This window comes from Trichophyton benhamiae (assembly GCF_000151125.1).
Source record: "Trichophyton benhamiae CBS 112371 chromosome Unknown Abenha-G-c-176a04.f1, whole genome shotgun sequence".
Classification (NCBI taxonomy): domain Eukaryota; kingdom Fungi; phylum Ascomycota; class Eurotiomycetes; order Onygenales; family Arthrodermataceae; genus Trichophyton; species Trichophyton benhamiae.
Window position 1 is genome coordinate 609,182 of NW_003315107.1, and position 17,843 is coordinate 627,024.

Consider the following 17,843-nt stretch of genomic DNA (forward strand, 5'->3'; position numbering starts at 1 on the left):
GAGACTAATAACTTTTCCAATTTGCCACTTGTATTCTATATCTTTAGGTTTCTGCTATGCCAAACTGTGGTTCATGGATTTAAAAAAGGCAGAAGGTAATCCGTGGATAAAGAGCCAGCAGGCGCTTTTTAGATATTAGTTCTTTCTAACATCCTGCAAGCCACTTTTATACGGGATGTAAGATCATCAAGCTGGATGAAGATAGGATCAGTAACATATTCATTCAGACTTAATCGGGAATTCTTTTTCTTCTTCTTTTTCTTCTTTTTTTTTTTTTTCAGGGACTTACATATTCATCAGAAAATATATTGAAATGATGACCAGGGATCTGGAGGACGGCTGAGATAAAGTCGTAGCCGTACTGTTCCCAGCCGAGCTTCTCCGAGTCGCGAGCCACGTCAACGCGACACATAGCAGTAGGGTCTTCTGGTGTAGAAACCGGAACCGTCTCATTGCAACGGAGGAGAATTGCCTGTGGTAAGGCGGCAAGATCCCTCATCGGGATTTCGTTGTGCTCCTCAGACTCCGGGTGTTTCGTCTTCATCTTCCGAGACAGCTCCTTTTCAAAAGCCGCTCGACGATTATACTCCGTTTCGTCAGAGCAGCCCCGCCAGACGGGCATCTTCCAGGTTTGCGCCATTTCAACGGCTTGGGCCATACAGTTGGAAGACAACCGTTGTGTCTCTGGCTTTGTATATTTCCCGAACTGCAGCTTGTGCGGGACCATCGTTCGGCCTGCTGGCTTCGGGGCAAGAGGATACACGCTATCAATCATCACGATGCCGAGCACCCGCAGCTCGGAGGACTGTCTCGAGAATATGCTGGCGATTTCCAGGGAGATCATGCCGCCCAGAGACCAGCCTGCTCGGCCCTCGCAGAGGACGAATCAGTATATGCGATGCCTCTCGCGCGACGGAACTGAAATCTCACCTCCTAGCAATATTGGGCCAGCCGGGACATGAGATCGGATGAGACGCGCGTAGGTCGCTCCCATCTCGGGGATGCCGTCCTCCCAGGGCTCGCCGGAGTAGAAACTGGGGTTTTGGATGGCGTAGACAGCGCGGTCGAGGGAGTGCAGGTAGTAGTAGTTGACGCTTGTCCCGCCGCCGTCGTGGATCAGGACCAAGGGAACAGCAGACTCGTAGCCGTCGGGCGCCGGCTGAACGACGGTAAAGCAGAGATCAAGGTCCATCCCGTCTCGAGCTATGCGCGTAGCTATGCTATGTACCCGGTGAGCGTGGTCGATGGCTGGATATATGTCTGCGATGGTGGTTGACTGTGAGAGCATGACTTTGGTGGGCTGAACTTCGTATAACTAGTTATCGCCCGGAACTAGTTAATGCCAGGCTTTCGAAATATCGGGCGCCAGATAACTAGACGTTAGCAACCCAGGAGGGCGTCGACACGGGTCCCAGTCAGACACAGAATGCTAGAAGACAGGAAATAGGCCGGCCGGAGGTGTGGTATGTGTAGGTAGTCAGGTTGGTACTTACGGGGGGCGATGTTCTCCCATCGTCACTGTAGATCTATCTATCTATGCGCCGAGTCTACTCAATGTCCATCTATAGCGCCAACTATGCCGGGCCAACATCTGATATAGGGTGCTTCGATGGTTGCAGCTTATGCAAAGCAAATGAAAGAGCCGAAGAAGACATGTAAGCCGTCTGATGCATGCATGAGAGTCTGTGTTTCAGGGGGTAGAGGCACAGGATGTCAACCCTGTACGGAGTATCAGATCACACTTCCTTAGCCAGAGAGCTCTGCGTAGGTAACGATGAAAGGTCTGCAGGTATCAAGCGGTTAAACTACATGGATTCGTCTGTGTAAAGCTCTGCTCTTCCGGAGATGGCTAAAAGAGCCTGATATCATACATCTAAGGATACACATGCTTCAACTGACACGAGCCCCTTTTCCTCTCTCCTCCAACTGCACATCAAGAAAGGGTATAATGCTTCACATGAATTATTCAAATGGACTCGCTGGATCTTCCTGCTCAATGTTCTTTTATTCCCTGGCCACATGCTCTAGTCTGTCACTACACAGCTCAGATAGCCGGTGAACTAGGTTTCCCAAACATATTCCTGGTAGACTTGCCCTTGAGGAGGCGTTTAAGTCCATTGCTGCTGCGCTCTGGGTTCGACCCCGTGGGCGTTGATTGGGGCCTGGTGCCGTTAGCCACTGCTGATGAGCGCCTGGTTGCAGTTGGCGCAGGCTGGGAGAAGGTGATAAATTCCGGTCTGTTCGACTTGTCCTCCACAAGCGGAGAGCTGGCTGGATTCGTCTTGTTGTGAGCCGAGTCTTGCCATGGCTGGAATGGCCTATGTAGCGGCGTCTGAGATCGTTTCAACACATGCACCTTTTTTTTGCGAGGCGTTGGAGCAGTTGGCAATTTGTTTTGCATGTCTTGTTCGGTAGCGGGCTGCTGTGCCGCCTCAGTGCCATCGTCCTTGGGTTTTGGCTTGCGGTATTGGATATCTGATCCTTCTGAGGCAGAAGAGGACTCGGAGCTAGAGCCAGAGTCAGAGTCTTCAAACACAGTGACCTGCTTCTTTGCTGCTGGAATTTTTGATGCATCCGCATTGGGTGCGGCTGCTTCTTCACCTGCCGAGTCGGATTCTTCGTCGGATTCAGAGCCTTCTTTCGCATCCTCAAATTTTTCATCTTTGCCTTCTTCACCATCTTCATCGCTCTCGCTTGCCTCTTTTTCCTCGGAACTTCTGCCAGATTTCTCCGTTTCTTCCCTTTCTACCTTATCTTGCCGGGTCCCGTTGGGTTTAATATCAGTATCTTTCTCTGATGGAGTTGTAGCTATCGATTCAGAAGCATTTCCTTTGCCAACGGACTCCAATTCATTAGACTCGGAAGCAGCAGATGATTCCTGGCTGGGGGTCTTCTTCGAGACTACTTTGGCACGAGGTGTGCTTTCATCATCCTCCTCGTCTCCTTCACTGCCACTCTTACTGCCGCTTTCAGATTTATCTGACTCGGGATCAGGGGCTTCAGATCCGGACAAAGGAACCGAGTAGACAGATGGGGATTTATCACGGACAGTCCCCTTAGAAGATCGTCGAGGCCCAGTGGCGGACAGTCTCTCATCGCCAACATCTGAGAGAGAGGGAGATACACACACTCGAAGCCTCGTACGATCTTGCTTCTCTTCCTCGTCCTCCTCATCGTCTTTCTCCGAACCATCTTCACTATCACTTCTCCCCTCGTCGTTCTCTTCGTTACTGTGCACACGCTCGCTCTCGCTCCCATTACCGTCACTTGCATCTTTCTTCTTGTCTGTATTGACTGCTGTTGACTTAGCGGCTGTAGATTTTTCATCTACTTCTTTCTCTGAATCGTTCTTGGTAGAGGAGGAACGCCCAGATCGGGGTTCATTCTCTTCCCCACTGGACTCTTCATCCACCTCATCTTCATGATGTTGAGGTTCCTCCCGGCTAAGCCTTGGTTGACCCATAACCTCGAGAGTCTCCAATAACCGATTGATTCGTCTGTGTGCGTTCTTCCTAACCTGTATGGCCTCCGTACCCTTACCGGCGTAGTTTGGAAGCTTCTTTAATTCCTTAGCCATTTTCTCCAATCTTCGTATCTGGCCTTGAGAGTCATCAGCTTCCTTTGCAGCTTGGACTAAGTCATTCAAATGGGAAATAGCTCGTTCCCTGTTATAGCCGGCTACCCGACAATCAAATTTATCAGTCCATTTCCCGTGCACGGCTGTGCCTGAGTTGAAATCGCGGCTATAAGCCTTGCCCGACTGCATGGTTGTCTTCTTTCTTGCATCAGCCTTAGCATCTCTACTCGACACGGCTTTCTTGTTATTAGCTAGTCTTGCCGAAGAGGGCGCGTCTTGAGTGAGATCGGGGAATATCTGGTGTGGGTCAGACGAGCGAGGGCGGTTAGGGCGTCCAGACGCCTTGGGGGTTAGGAGTGCGCCGGAGTTGTCTTTATGGATATCTAATTTGTCAACTGTGCGCTTCTTAGGGGGGCTGGCGGTTATGCCTAAACCTATCTGATTTGATTTCGGCTTACTGTTGCTTTCTGTTGTGCATAACGTGCAAGTTAGATCAATGACAGCAGGTGCCCCATTAGGATCTTCCCTTAGAGCCTTCTGAGAATTCTGTCGAGCGTCTGTTTTTCCTTTATGGACATACGGGAGGACTTGGGACTTCCCTGTACTAGCTCTCGGCGGGTGAGCATCGAGCATCTCATCATCTTCAGGTTCTAGCTCTGAAGCAGGTGTCTCGGCGATCTTTTGTCGTTTTGCGTGTTTTGGATGTCTCTGACTAGTAGCCAGGGATGAAGTGTTTCCGGACAGCTCTTCACTATCGGCAGTCCTTGGTCTCTTTGGTTGGCGGGCAGCAGTTGGAGATGGACGACCGCTAATGGCTAATTGCGAGGGTTTGGCCTCTTTCGAGTTCCGTAGGGCAGCTTGATCTGTGAATTTTAGAAGTCAGTGAAAGGCAGGACAAAGTATACCCAGCGGCCACTCACTAGAAAGCAGTGAAGTATGAACCCCTGGAATGAGCATGTCACCATCCTTTCCTAGCTGAGCACGGTGATGCCTGGGAAGGCGTGTGGAGCTAGGAAAAGCATCCAGAGGGGATGACCGTAGATTCGAGGCGTTGGTGTCTGTAGTTTCCTGCGTCAATTCTCGTTCCGCAAGAGCCGGCGAGGGTTCTCTGCGCTGGTGTGACGCCGTAGCTGCTGGTTCTTCTTCGATAGAGCCAAGCGGATAGACTGATTCCGCGACTTCGAACGGAATGCCACCCCCATTGACGGCAGCAAGATGGTTCTTGACGGGAGAAGCTGAAGCTAGACCACTGGCCACGGGGAAATGCGCTAGCTGCCGTCTCGAGAGCCTCGGGGCCCTTCGGGAGTGGTGGTTTGTGATGGCGTCCCAGTCCTGGACGACGGAGCCGTAGCGGACTGACCGAGTGCTCGTCGGCTGCTGGATGACTCGCAGGGCCCCCCGCTGGTCCAACCCGTCTGCACGCGCCTTGCCATAGTCTATAAACACGTCTGCCACGGTCAAATCGGCGTCCAGCTCGTCCGTATCGTGGTTGTCATCCAGGAGTTTCTTGATCACCAGCGGCCTGTAAAATCCCAGGTTAGCACCCGCAGCTCAGCGAAAACAGAGAAAGAGAACAGGCAGGCCTACTCAGCGTCTGGCCGGAGCTTCTTCCACTGCTCTGAGACTCTCCAGGCCAGCTCTCCGAGGCTCATCTGGTCCGGCCGGTGCACGACCATGAGGAAGCTGGTGCTCTTCAGCCCGTCCGCGTCCTTTGCCTCCTCGCCCTCCACCGCGCGAGGGACGACCTTGACGGTCAGGCGGAGCAGCACCATCCTGCCGTCCTCTCTCTCTCTCTCTCTCTCTCTCTCACTCACTCTCTCTCTCCTTGTCTGCTGGTGTGGTGGTGTGTGCAGCAGTGAATGTCCTCTCGTCGCGGGCGCGGTGTTGTGTTGTCTGTCGGTGACAGCTCAGATTTTTATTTTTTTATTTATTTTTTTTTTTATTTTATTTTTTTTTATTTTCCATTTTACTTTCACGACTCCTCAAAGGCGGCCAAATTCAGCATCGCCAGAAACATCCCACGGCCAACGTCAGCCAGCAGCCAGCAGCCAGCAGCAGCTTCAACGGCGTCGACTTGCGCACCGTGTACTCCGTAGGTGGAAAAAGAAAGCCCCCCTGCCCCGAACTTGAAACTGCGGCCCCATGGCCAGGGCCAACTAGAAGGAAAAAGAAGGAAAAAGGAAGAAAATCCCCCGATCTAACGCTCCAAAGCTAGGAAAAACCACAAGCCACTCACTCCCTCGCCAACCGCCGTTCCTCGACTGTGTGTTTCCCTCGCTTTCTCTCGACTTCGCCCGCCCGCTCGTTCCGCCGTTCTTGAAGCAAGGGAGGACGGGGAGCACACTGCATCTCGACCGCCGCTGCGTTTTGCCTGCATCCTGATGGCCCCCGGAGCGCCGCTGGATGCTGTCGTATATGTGTCGTCTCCCTCCAGCACCCGCAGCGTCATCATCACCAACGACCGCCAGGAACGCCAGGACCGCCACGATCGAGAGGGCTGTCTGATGGTGGTGTCCTGATACTCGATCTTCCCCCCTTCGTTCCTCGCGTCTATCTCGCCGTCGTTGTCCCTCGCGGACGCAAATCTCTGCTGGCAAGCCCTCCTCGATACCGCCGCCGGCTGTCGAACGCCCATACCACAAGAGACGATGATCTGGCGGCTTCGAGGGTCTCGCGCATCAGTCCCCGCGAGCCTCGCCATTCTCTTCCCTCTCCTAGCAGCTCAGCAGCAGTTGCTTCTCTCCCAGGCCGGTGATGTGCCTCTGGCAGCCTCCTTTCGCGGTGCTCCTGCCGATGCCGGCCTGCCCATACCACACTCGATATCTGATCCCATCCGTCCGCCCGTGAGGTCTGATGAGAGCGCCCTTGAAACACTGGCTCTGGCGGCCTCTGGCTCCGCCGTTCGAGCACCTCCTGTCCAGATCAGCAGTCGGAACGACCCGACTCCGCAGCTCCAAGCGCGATCTATACAGGACTGGGAAGTGGAGGACTTTGTCCTGTTGGCGACCGTCGATGGCACAATTCACGCAAGAGACCGGAAGACTGGTGCTCCCCGCTGGGCGCTGGAAGTGCCCAGCAGCCCCATGGTAGAGACCGTCTACCACCGAGCAAATCGCTCGCACTCGGCCAAGGACGCACAGATCGAAGACGATTTTCTCTGGATCGTCGAGCCTAGCCGTGATGGCAATCTATTCATATACAACAAGGCCCAGAACGGTGGCCTGCAACGGCTGGGGCTGACCGTTAAGATGCTCGTTGACGAGACTCCTTACTCCGGCGTTGACCCTCCTGTTACCTACACTGCTAGGAAGGAGACTACCCTCTACACCGTTGATGCCAGGACCGGCTCAATCCTCCACATGTTCAGTTCCCGCGGGCTCGTGGACCCAGACCAGACCTGCCGGCGGCTCAATGACTTCAAGCCAGCCGGGCATGAATGCAAGTCCGGCGGTAAGCTCACCCTTGGGCGTGTTGAATATACGGTCTCCATTCAGAACACACACACCGGCCAGCCCATCTGTACGATCAAGTATGCGGAGTGGACTCCAAACAACCGTGATGTCGACCTCCAGAGCCAGTACTTTAAAACTATGGACGAACGCCACATATACAGCATGCATGACGGGGTCATCTTTGGGTTCGATCATTCGAAGATAGACGGTCGCCGTTACACCCAACGGCTCAGCTCGCCGGTAGCCCGCGTGTTCGATGTTGCTCGTCCCATGTCTTCCGATGAGCCTGACACCCCACTGGCTATCCTTGCGCAGCCTCCGTCCACCAACGACTACGGATCGGCGGGTCTTGATAACAGGGAGTCTCGCGTTTTTATAAATTGCACGGAAACAGGTGGCTGGTACGCCATGTCCGAGCTTCAATACCCGCTTGTCACTGGTCGAGCACGTATAGCAGATTGCTACGATAGGGATTTCCTGTCTCAGGACAGACCGATCACCTCTCTCGATCTTGCACAACAGAAAGCTGTCCTTGTCGGCGTACATTCTCTCTCTGAACCATCAGACCGCTTTCATCCCAATATTCCCAGCATTTCTGGCCCTCCTGCAGAATCCTCCAATGACACTCCCAAAGACATCTCAAGAGAGCCTGAAAAGCTCCCTGCCCCGGCCGGTCCAGGCAGGAACAGCGTCATTATTCGCAAGGGCTGGGACAATGCATTAGATATATTCGTCACTCTCGTTCTGCTATTCATTGGCACTTTTATTTATTACAATACCCAGAATATTCAGGAGCTGATGAAGCACCGTCTTGACCTGAAGAATATAATATCTATACCCGACAATTCGGTTACAACAAGCTCCAAGACAATTGACCAGAAACCCACGGATGAACAGACTGAATATCCTGCCCTTGTCATCCATCCACCCCCTGAGCAGGAAGAGCAGAAAGAGACGGATGAAACGCTCACAGAGTCCAAAGTTGAACCAGTATCAGCCGATTTAAAGTCTTCCTCCAACCTCCTGACTTCAGAGTCAAACCAAGAAACGCCCTCAAGGGAGTCCCAGACACCAACTGCGGACGAACCCGCTGAAGCGGAAGATCCCGCTGCAAAGACGCCACGAAAGAAAGCCCGTCGCGGGAGAAGAGGTGGTCAGGCACATAAGCGTGGCAAGAAGAACACCCAGGAAAGTGCTGATCCGGATAATCCTCCCAGCCAATCTGGAGGATCACAGGGTGCTAGGCTCAATTCACAGTCTGATCTACACTTAGCTCGCACCCCATCTAACACTGAGGTTATCGACGCCGACGGAGCCATTCGCATTGGCCAGCTGAAAGTATACACCGACAAGGTCTTGGGCCATGGCAGCCATGGTACAGTTGTCTACAAGGGCAGCTTTGATGGCAGAAACGTCGCCGTTAAACGCTTGTTAGTCGAATTCTACGATATTGCGGCCCATGAGGTGGGCCTGCTTCAAGAAAGTGACGACCATAGCAATGTCATCCGTTACTTCTGCAGGGAACAAACCGCAGGTTTCCTTTACATTGCCTTGGAGCTGTGCCCAGCATCGCTACAGGATATTGTTGAGCGTCCTCATAACTTCCCCGAGCTCCTTCGGCACGGTTTAGTCCTACCAGACATCCTTCGCCAGGTTACGGCTGGTGTTCGCTATCTCCATTCCCTCAAGATTGTCCATCGAGACCTGAAGCCCCAAAATATCCTTGTTGCTGCTCAGAAATCCGCGCGGGGAGTGAACAATCTACGCCTCCTTATATCTGACTTTGGTCTCTGCAAGAAGCTTGAAGACAACCAAAGCTCCTTCAGGGCCACAACGGCACATGCTGCAGGAACATCTGGCTGGCGTGCCCCTGAACTGCTTGTCGATGAGGATCAATCTAATGTCAACCCGGCTTCGTGGGCTAATAACGGCACTTTGGACTCCTCTGAGCCAGCTGTGGTTGATCCGCAGACCAACCGTAGGGCCACAAGAGCCATTGACATCTTTTCCCTTGGCTGTGTGTTCTATTATGTCCTCACTCACGGATGTCATCCATTCGATAAAGATGGCAAATTCATGCGTGAAGCCAACATTGTCAAAGGCCATTACAACCTCGACGAACTCCAGCGGCTTGGGAACTACGCTTTCGAAGCAGAAGATCTGATCAGTCGCATGTTATCTGTAGATCCGCGTCTAAGGTAAATTACCCTTTCATCCAAAGATAATCCAAACAGGTACATCCTGCTAACATTCACTACTCAAGGCCTGACGCCACGTCAGTCTTAATTCACCCCTTTTTCTGGTCCCCGGCCGAACGGCTTAGTTTCCTCTGCGATGTCTCAGATCATTTCGAGTTCGAACCAAGGGACCCGCCCTCACCAGCTTTGCAATGTCTTGAATCCGTTGCTGAAAATGTCATGTACCCGGACATGGATTTCCTAAAGTTGTTACCCAAGGAATTCAAAGACAGTCTCGGCAAGCAACGCAAATATACCGGCTCGAAGATGCTTGATTTACTGCGTGCACTACGGAATAAGCGTAACCACTATAACGATATGTCGGAACATCTCAAAACTCATATCGGCGGCCTTCCAGATGGATACTTGAACTTTTGGACGATTCGGTTCCCAGGATTGCTAATCAACTGCCACTGGGTCATCAGAAAACTCGGTTTGGTTGATTTAGAGAGATTCAAACGATACTTCACCCCGCCATGAACGGCGCAGCTATACCCTATTCTTCGCTCGGGAATTATATATGGATTTGACTTGGCATGTACTTGTAGTTTGGCTTGTGGATCCCTGAAATGAATTGATGAAATGTGAAATAAAGTTGCTTCTCTTAATAAATAACGGCCTTTGAAGACTTGTTTTGTTCAGTCCAAATCTACCATATATTTCGTTTAATGTTACAAGAGCTAATGAAATTGTGTCACTTAGCTGATACTAATGCTGACAATCTTTACATCTTCTTCAGGTTTCTCCTTATGTGTCTTGACGTTCTCGATCTTATGTATCACGTCCATGCCCTTGACGGCCCGACCGAAAATGGTATGATTCCCATCTAACCAAGGCGCCTTCTCCGTTGTGATGAAAAACTGGCTTGCATTGGTGTTTGGCCCTGCATTGGCCATGGAAAGTGTATATGGCTTGTCATGCTTGAGAGATGAAAATTCATCTTCGAACTCCCCTCCCCAGATGGATTCTCCTCCAGTCCCATCCCCAAGAGGATCACCCGCTTGTATCATAAACTTGCGGATGACACGGTGGAATATGGTGTTGTTATAGTACCCATTCCTCGAATGGGTAACGAAATTCTCGACTGTCTTTGGAGCAACAGAAGGGAAGAGCCGAAGATGGATATCTCCAAGGGTGGTATGTAAAATTGCGGACGTTCCTGTTTCTGCAGGCTTTGCGGCCGGCGTCGTGTCCGCACCACCTTTGTCATGTATCGGCTTCTCGTTCTGGACATCTCGCGTTGTTTTTGATATCTCTGTTTCATTGGTATAGAGATAGAACCTGACTTTGGCGAACCCGGTGGTTATTAGGATCGGGTCGCGCTCTTCAGCTTCTTGAAGGAGCGGATTTGAACTAGCAGCCATAGAAACAGTCACAACTCCTTTCTTCTGCGGCTGGCCTTGATATATTCCGAGATTCAGTGCTCGGAAAGGCTCGTCTTTTCCAAACACCCGGATGACCCTGTTCGTAAATGTATTTATACATTTTACACCCAAGATCGAACCATATAATATAAAATGCCCAGACTCATCGAATATCACATTTACCTTTGGGGCTGTAGTAGGGTTCCCAAGTTCGCGTTCTGTAGCCAACCGGCGGCCAAACTCGACTTCCTCTAGTTTTTGAAGCGCAGTCCCTGCCTGCTGCATCTCTGTCACAGTTTGAATGGATTCATCGTACGATCGGTATAGCTTTCCAGAGGCAAAATCGAAGACTCGAACTTGCCTATCCGGGAACGAGAATGTTGCAAATTGGTGGCCCGATGGAGATATTGAGATTGACGATGGCAACGATTTTGACTTTTTGAATATGAAGAGATCTGTCGATGATTTCAAATCGAATACGCCTTCCGGTTTGTCAAATGGGTCATCTGGACGCCAGTATTCTACCATTCCTTTATTATCAACAGATATAACGCAATTAAATGCATTGTTAAAGGCCATGGAAATAACGGGCGCTCTGTGTACTGAGTTCAGTTTGTGAAGAGGTGTTGTCTTCTCACATCGACCGTCGAAAATTAATATGGTATTATCTTCCTCGCTTGTCACCGCTAATAAAGGCAAAGACGCTCCTCGCTGGTGTACCCAACATACGCAACTAGGAATAAACTCGAGGTTAAGGACTGCTAAAAGGTCTACATTACCTGGTTAGCCAAGAGTATCTTGCAAGTGATGAAGATGACACTATACCGAATGTTATCACATCAAATACTTTCATAGTCTTGTCGCCCCCGATGGTTGCAAAACTTCGTCCGTCTGATGTCACGCTGACCCCCTTGATCTCTCCCATGTGGGCACGGAACTCCTTCACAAACTCCATACCAACAGCCATTTTCTTCCAAAACTTGACCACGCCATCTATTGAGCTTGTGATGATGAAATCGGTATGTGGTGTCACAGTCACATACGCGAGTTGATCCCGGTGCATCAACGATTTAGAGTATCGTGGAGAAGCTGGCAGGGCCTTGATATAGAGTTTCTCATAGGGTAGTTCTCTCCGCTTTTTCTTCTTCAATGGACCGGAAGGAAGAGCAGGGCCGTAGTCATCGTCAGAGGATGAGTTGTCAGCTAGAAATTATCAAGTCAGTATTAATTCCTCGAGGTAGCATGGTCAACAAGTGAAACTGACCTTCCCGTTCATCCTCTTCCACCTGCGAGTGTAGCCTCACATTGGCTGCTTTCTCCGAGGGTCCCGCAGCTTCAGACATATCTCTAGCTTTAGCTACCAATTCCCAGGCCCGTAAATGAATTGGCACTGGTTAACCTCCTTCCTTTCATGTGTTGTCTGAAGCTTCGTCGGCCAAAACTAAACTGTCGCAACTTTGAGGCTCCCCAAAAAATAGCTTTAGCATCACGTGATATCCACAACAACGAGGGCTTATCGCCTGATAACTAAGAAATATAATATTTTGCAGGCACAAGCAGTTGTAGAAAGCCAACCAGCTCCGTTACGCCCCTCAACCTCGCCGGAGACCATATTTGACCTTGTACTAGCGCAAGATATTGTCGTCCAAGTGTTGCCATGGTATAGATACACCCATTTTCCCTGTATATTTCCTACTTATATGCTAACCCCACCAGGCGAATTCTTTCAATAACCCGACACAGATCTTTGGGGAGGATGTCACCGAGGAAAAGGGCGAAAATGCGCGATTGTCAGCCTTCGTGGGTGCCATTGCCGTTGGAGATTTGGTTAAAAGCACTTTAGGTCCAAAGGGCATGGATAAGATCTTGCAATCTGCGTGAGTTGAAAATTAGGCAGAGCTCCTAAGAGGCGCAGCGAGAATCAGGGGGTGCTAATTTATATCACAGCTCAACAGGAGAGATCATGGTGACAAACGACGGAGCTACTATCCTCAAGGCTATTGCGCTTGATAATGCCGCTGCCAAAGTTTTAGTCAATATATCCAAAGTCCAGGATGACGTCGTGGGGGACGGAACAACATCGGTCACAGTTCTGGCTGCAGAACTGCTACGGGAAGCCGAGAAACTTGTTGAGAAAAAAATTCATCCTCAGCTCATCATTGATGGATACCGGATAGCGAGCCGTGCTGCCCTAGAAGCCTTGGAAGCGAGCGCAGTTGACAACAGTGCCGACCCTGTTGCGTTCCGAAAAGACCTCCACGCTATTGCGCGGACCACCCTGAGCTCCAAAGTTCTAAGCCAGGATCGAGACCAGTTTGCCGATCTTGCCTGCGACGCAGTGTTGAGGTTAAAGGGGTCTACTGATCTCAGCCATATACAGATCATTAAAAAGGCCGGCGGAAAGCTCTCTGATTCGTACCTCGATGAAGGATTCATTTTGGATAAGAGCATTGGAGTGAATCAGCCCAAGAGACTGGAAAAGGCAAAGATTCTGGTTGCAAATACTGGTATGGATACCGACAAAGTCAAGATCTTCGGCGCCAGAGTCAAGGTCGACTCGACAGGGAAATTGGCCGAGCTTGAAAAAGCGGAGAAGGAGAAGATGCGGGCAAAGGTTGAGAGAATCAAGGCCCACGGAATTAACTGCTTTGTCAACCGTCAGCTTATCTACAACTGGCCTGAGCAGCTCTTCACGGACGCTGGCATCGTCTCTATCGAGCATGCTGATTTCGACGGCATTGAGCGCCTCGCTTTGGTCACTGGAGGTGAAATCGCCTCCACCTTTGACCATCCTGACCAAGTCAAGCTCGGTCACTGTGATTTGATCGAAGAAGTGATTATTGGAGAAGATACCCTTATTAAGTTCTCTGGTGTTGCTGCTGGCCAGGCTTGCACCATCGTTCTTCGTGGAGCTACTGGACAACTCCTGGACGAAGCTGACCGGTCTCTACACGACGCCCTTGCCGTTCTGTCCCAGACTGTCAAAGAGCCCAAAGTTACCCTAGGTGGAGGATGCGCCGAAATGGTTATGGCCAAGGCAGTTGAGCATGCTGCCCAAAACACCACTGGAAAGAAGCAGCTAGCAGTGGACGCTTTCGCACAGGCTCTAAAACAACTACCCATTATCCTTGCCGACAACGCCGGCCTTGACTCAAGTGACCTTGTTACAAGACTTCGACAAGCCATCAACAAGGGTCTGACCAGCTCCGGTCTAGACCTTCTCACTCCCGGGGGAGGTATTGCCAACATGCGCGAACTCGGTGTTGTGGAGAGTTACAAACTCAAGCACGCCGTTGTCTCGTCGGCTTCTGAAGCTGCTGAGGTTAGTTAAATCCCACCCTTTGCCATACCTAACATTGTTTTGTTCATTTCTAACTGAGATCTCCCTTTAGCTACTTTTACGGGTCGATAACATTATTCGCAGTGCTCCTCGCAGGAGAGACCGTCACTGAGCGGCTATAGGAATGGAAAAGTTAACTTCTCGAGCCCAATGTAGTTAAAAATTTTACTTCCATGGAATACACACACCTGTCTGAAAAGAATAATAGGCAGCGGTTAAACCATTAGCAGTTGAAACTAATGCATACAGTTAATATCACCTCGTCGTATGCGTGTAGATAAACGTACTAGTTATCTGTCGTATGAAATTAACGTTAAATCTCCAGCACTTTTGAGCAAGCTTCAGCTTTTCAGCCAGATTCAAGTCCCGTGTAAGGAACTCCAAACGTCTGCAACCCCAAGCTAGAGCAGACGAGAAAAGGGCCAGATAGCATGAGCTCAAGTCGCTGCTTAGCATCTAGCATATTCAAAGCCCTTGCCACCGACTCTCGACCATGGAAGCTCACTCGCAGGCTCAAAAGCGATAACCAGCTGGACATGCAAGGGGAGCTGGAGGGGACGGCAACGTTCAGGCCGGCTCGCAATGGAGGGTCCGGCCTCTCAAATGACCTTGTATATGAGGAGCAAGGAGAGATGCGAGACCCATCAGGCCGTAACTCGACGGGGATGAAATGGTCACGCAAATATATGTGGCGGCTATCAGATTCCGGCCTGAGCGTCTGGTTCGTCAAGGTCAACATGGAATCCAGCAAGGAAAGTGCACAAGACTGTCAGACTGAGGAATTGCCGGACTATATCTTTCATCAGCTACAGTTTATGGATGACGATGAAGGGGAAAAGGGTCACCTCGAGGCGACAGACCTGGTCCCGCCGCGAGCAACCGCCTCAGACGGAGGAGAGACCGCGGTCCTTTTTGCCCGTGGAAGCCATCTCTGCATCAACGACAGCTACGAGACCACTTATGCCTTTCGAGTTTCAAATGGCTGCCTCAGCTGTATACATAGCTGGTCAAGTAGCCATGTGGTCGAAGGCCCAAAAAAGAGCCAGCGAATTGTGAATATGTATACCAGGGCAGCCTGAATAGCACTCAAACATGCCCTTTATCATATTTAAAAAGGACTAGATGAAAGCGTGTCTACCATATTTTCATATCATATGGCCCTGTGGGTTCTGATTTGGCATTTGGCAGATATCCTTCTGATCTTTCAATTTATATACCATTGCGCCTCCCATTTGACATCACCCAGAAGCAACCTCAGCCTGACCTATCCTTTACTTTTCAGCGTCTCCTATATTCCAAACGAGAGAAGAAGAATTCAAGCATAGTAGCTTCGTCTATATAGTACTGAAAAAAAGAAGAGGCTGGGAGCTTCTTCGCTTTCAGTGTTGTTTGACTGCCCGCCTCCCTTTTTTCTCTCTCTCTGCTTGCCTTGAGCTTCACCTCTTTCTTCTTCTTCTTCCTTGCTCCCAGCATCAACCTCCTTCAGCTGCTTTACTCGCTCAGACCTTGCAAATACTTCAGATTTCACGGATTTGCGTTTGCTATCGCTTTCTTGTCTGGCTCGGATTTCCCCAGAGCAGTGGATCTCTGTACAAAGAGCGGCCATAATGTGGAAGCCAAGTCTCTTTGGCGGCTCTGACGGCGAAGCCACTGCAGTCCGCACTGATGATGCCAACTCTCCTTACCTTCTCGATGACTTGGATGCCTTCGAGTCGTGTCTCAGCAGCATGGGCAGCATGGGGAGCACCAAAGAGAACGCAGTTACGCCTCTGACTCCTGTTACCATGACTCCTGTTACCAGCAAGTCATCCTTCGACCTCAACGAGACCTTGGTAGACGGAGTAGGCTCGGTGGATGACCTTGTTCACCATCGTGGAAAAGGCAACAGCTTGGATAATACTGATTCTGACGACGACGAGGTATGTGGCATCCTCAGCACTGGAATTGCACTCTATTGTTAACACTGTCTGTAGTTCTTCACCTCGAGCTCCTCTCCTCCTACGCCTGCAAGAGCTCTGCCCTGGGACGGTTATATCTCTTGGACTGATACGCTGGCCAATACTGATTTCAGCAAGTTGGAAGGAAGATTTTCAGGATTCGGGTCCCGTGCAGAACTCATCGCTCATGGCCTAGTTTATACCCCCCGCTTTGATGATAAAGATGCCTATCGAACTGTCTTCCTCACTAAACTCCCTCTGGATGTGGATATGAGGACCTTGCTCTCTGCTATCCGAGGAGGGGCTGTGTACTCAGCTCATATCATGAACATGCAGGAGTATGCAGGGCACCACATGGGAGTTGTGACCTTTGTTCGAGGCAAGGATGCCTCCGCCTACGTTAACTTTGCGACCAACCACGGTGTATACTTCAATGACGCCAGAGTTGATGTCTACCTCTCCAAGACTCCTACATACCCAATCCCCAAGACAATGCATCAAAATATCACAGACCAGCTCTATTCCCGTTGCTTGGTGATCCGAGGGGACCGGGACCCCAAACGCTACAGCTACATCGCAAAAAATCTAAAGAACAAAATGCGCCTTGACTTTGAGATGGGAGACAGAATGACTGAGAATGCTGACGAAACCGAGGTCAAAGTCCAGTTCAGCTCAATTCGAGCTGCTGATGCTGCCTATGGAATTCTTAGGTCCCTCTTGAGGGAATGTACCGTTGGATTTTCTCCGGACCCGTGTGCCCGACCTCTTCCTGGCGCCAGGGAGGATGACGAGTCTTCGGATGGATGTAGCATTGGGTTTGCTTGTGCCGACCCTTGAATGTAAGGCAGGGGGAAAAAATCACTTTCAGGGAGGACTAATAATGGAGGGCGATGCACGGGGAAAGTTGCGTTTAACCAAGTACAATGAAATAGGCAATTATCAAGATTGTTTCTTCCAAGGAGTGTAATAAGGCACCCTGTAGCTTGTAAAAGAATGGAATTATTCCGGTACAATAAGTGTGGAGCGGGGAAGTGGCCAATAGTTAAAGATTATACAGATTGTGCCCACTCTTCCTAATGGGGGCCTGCAAGGGCTCAAATACATGTGTGAAGGTAAATAAAAAATGATAATTGGTGCATATAAGGGAGATATTGAGCCAAACCATAATAATGATAGCACAGGTAGGTTATAACTAGTCTGGTAGCCTAAACAAATCTTCGCTTTTTCCGGTTATACGCCCGTTGGTCTTTAAGCCACTGTCGGTATCCCTGGACACTGCCGATTTTCTCACCGTAGTAGTCTGGCACAGGGTTAGCGAACGAATTGGCGGAGGGGTCAACGCGGAAGCGTTTTATTCTGTCGTAAAACTCTTTCTCCTTCTGTTTTATTGATTAGCTAAATCACTGTAAAGGAATAGTTCCATGGAAAGAGAGTATCGGGACGTACAACAGCAACTGCACTCTTGTACTTCCTGTAAACCAGCCCCCAAAGGCCATTGCCCAAGAATGGGCCGGCCAACCAGCCTAATGCGCCCGAGGCAGCGGTCGCCAGGCCAAGTACAATCAATGGGTCAAAGCCCATAATTTGTGCGCCTAAACTCTCCAGATTTTGCGTCGCTAGGATCTGGCCCCCAGCCGCAGTGGTTGTGAACGCGGCGAGAACGGAAGAAATTAGAGAGTACTTCCGGCGGGAGGCACGGAGTTGAAAGAATGTGTTCCAGTCAAGCTTCACTGGGGTATTGGAAGTGCTGGTGGGATGGCTACTGGACGAGGCCGCTTGAGTAGATGTGGAGGAATTTCGTCGTGATCCGAGGCATGGCTGTGAGTTCCGGATAATCGATTGGAGGGTAGGGCTGTTGGCAGAGGATGAGCTATAGTTTCCCCTGCATGTGTTTGAGGACGAATTTGCGGGATAAATTGAAGATTTGCATGCTGTA

At 50.5% G+C, this 17,843-nt stretch overlaps 8 protein-coding genes across 8 annotated transcripts; 4 read left to right on the plus strand and 4 right to left on the minus strand.

Moving 5' to 3' along the window:
* Positions 1-128: 128 nt before the first annotated feature.
* On the minus strand, positions 129-1,288 carry ARB_07148 (uncharacterized protein; the record flags this gene model as incomplete). Its single annotated transcript, XM_003014540.1, has 3 exons — positions 129-263; positions 290-861; positions 931-1,288. The coding sequence occupies 3 exons, from the start codon at positions 1,286-1,288 to the stop codon at positions 129-131; spliced, it is 1,065 nt and encodes a 354-aa protein (XP_003014586.1).
* Positions 1,289-2,044: 756 nt separating this feature from the next.
* ARB_07149 (conserved serine-rich protein) lies at positions 2,045-5,349 on the minus strand (the record flags this gene model as incomplete). The annotated part of the gene is made up of 3 exons (XM_003014541.1): positions 2,045-4,440; positions 4,498-5,099; positions 5,165-5,349. The coding sequence occupies 3 exons, from the start codon at positions 5,347-5,349 to the stop codon at positions 2,045-2,047; spliced, it is 3,183 nt and encodes a 1,060-aa protein (XP_003014587.1).
* An 876-nt stretch (positions 5,350-6,225) lies between these two features.
* Positions 6,226-9,746, plus strand: ARB_07150 (uncharacterized protein; the record flags this gene model as incomplete). Its single annotated transcript, XM_003014542.1, has 2 exons — positions 6,226-9,227; positions 9,353-9,746. 2 exons carry the CDS (start codon positions 6,226-6,228, stop codon positions 9,744-9,746), a joined length of 3,396 nt encoding a protein of 1,131 aa, XP_003014588.1.
* A 218-nt stretch (positions 9,747-9,964) lies between these two features.
* On the minus strand, positions 9,965-11,973 carry ARB_07151 (uncharacterized protein; the record flags this gene model as incomplete). Its single annotated transcript, XM_003014543.1, has 3 exons — positions 9,965-11,225; positions 11,410-11,833; positions 11,895-11,973. 3 exons carry the CDS (start codon positions 11,971-11,973, stop codon positions 9,965-9,967), a joined length of 1,764 nt encoding a protein of 587 aa, XP_003014589.1.
* Positions 11,974-12,593: 620 nt separating this feature from the next.
* Positions 12,594-13,961, plus strand: ARB_07152 (uncharacterized protein; the record flags this gene model as incomplete). The annotated part of the gene is made up of 1 exon (XM_003014544.1): positions 12,594-13,961. One exon carries the CDS (start codon positions 12,594-12,596, stop codon positions 13,959-13,961), a length of 1,368 nt encoding a protein of 455 aa, XP_003014590.1.
* Positions 13,962-14,401: 440 nt separating this feature from the next.
* On the plus strand, positions 14,402-15,049 carry ARB_07153 (uncharacterized protein; the record flags this gene model as incomplete). Its single annotated transcript, XM_003014545.1, has 1 exon — positions 14,402-15,049. One exon carries the CDS (start codon positions 14,402-14,404, stop codon positions 15,047-15,049), a length of 648 nt encoding a protein of 215 aa, XP_003014591.1.
* A 199-nt stretch (positions 15,050-15,248) lies between these two features.
* Positions 15,249-15,443, minus strand: ARB_07154 (uncharacterized protein; the record flags this gene model as incomplete). Its single annotated transcript, XM_003014546.1, has 1 exon — positions 15,249-15,443. One exon carries the CDS (start codon positions 15,441-15,443, stop codon positions 15,249-15,251), a length of 195 nt encoding a protein of 64 aa, XP_003014592.1.
* Positions 15,444-15,577: 134 nt separating this feature from the next.
* On the plus strand, positions 15,578-16,744 carry ARB_07155 (uncharacterized protein; the record flags this gene model as incomplete). Its single annotated transcript, XM_003014547.1, has 2 exons — positions 15,578-15,889; positions 15,944-16,744. The coding sequence occupies 2 exons, from the start codon at positions 15,578-15,580 to the stop codon at positions 16,742-16,744; spliced, it is 1,113 nt and encodes a 370-aa protein (XP_003014593.1).
* Positions 16,745-17,843: the final 1,099 nt, after the last annotated feature.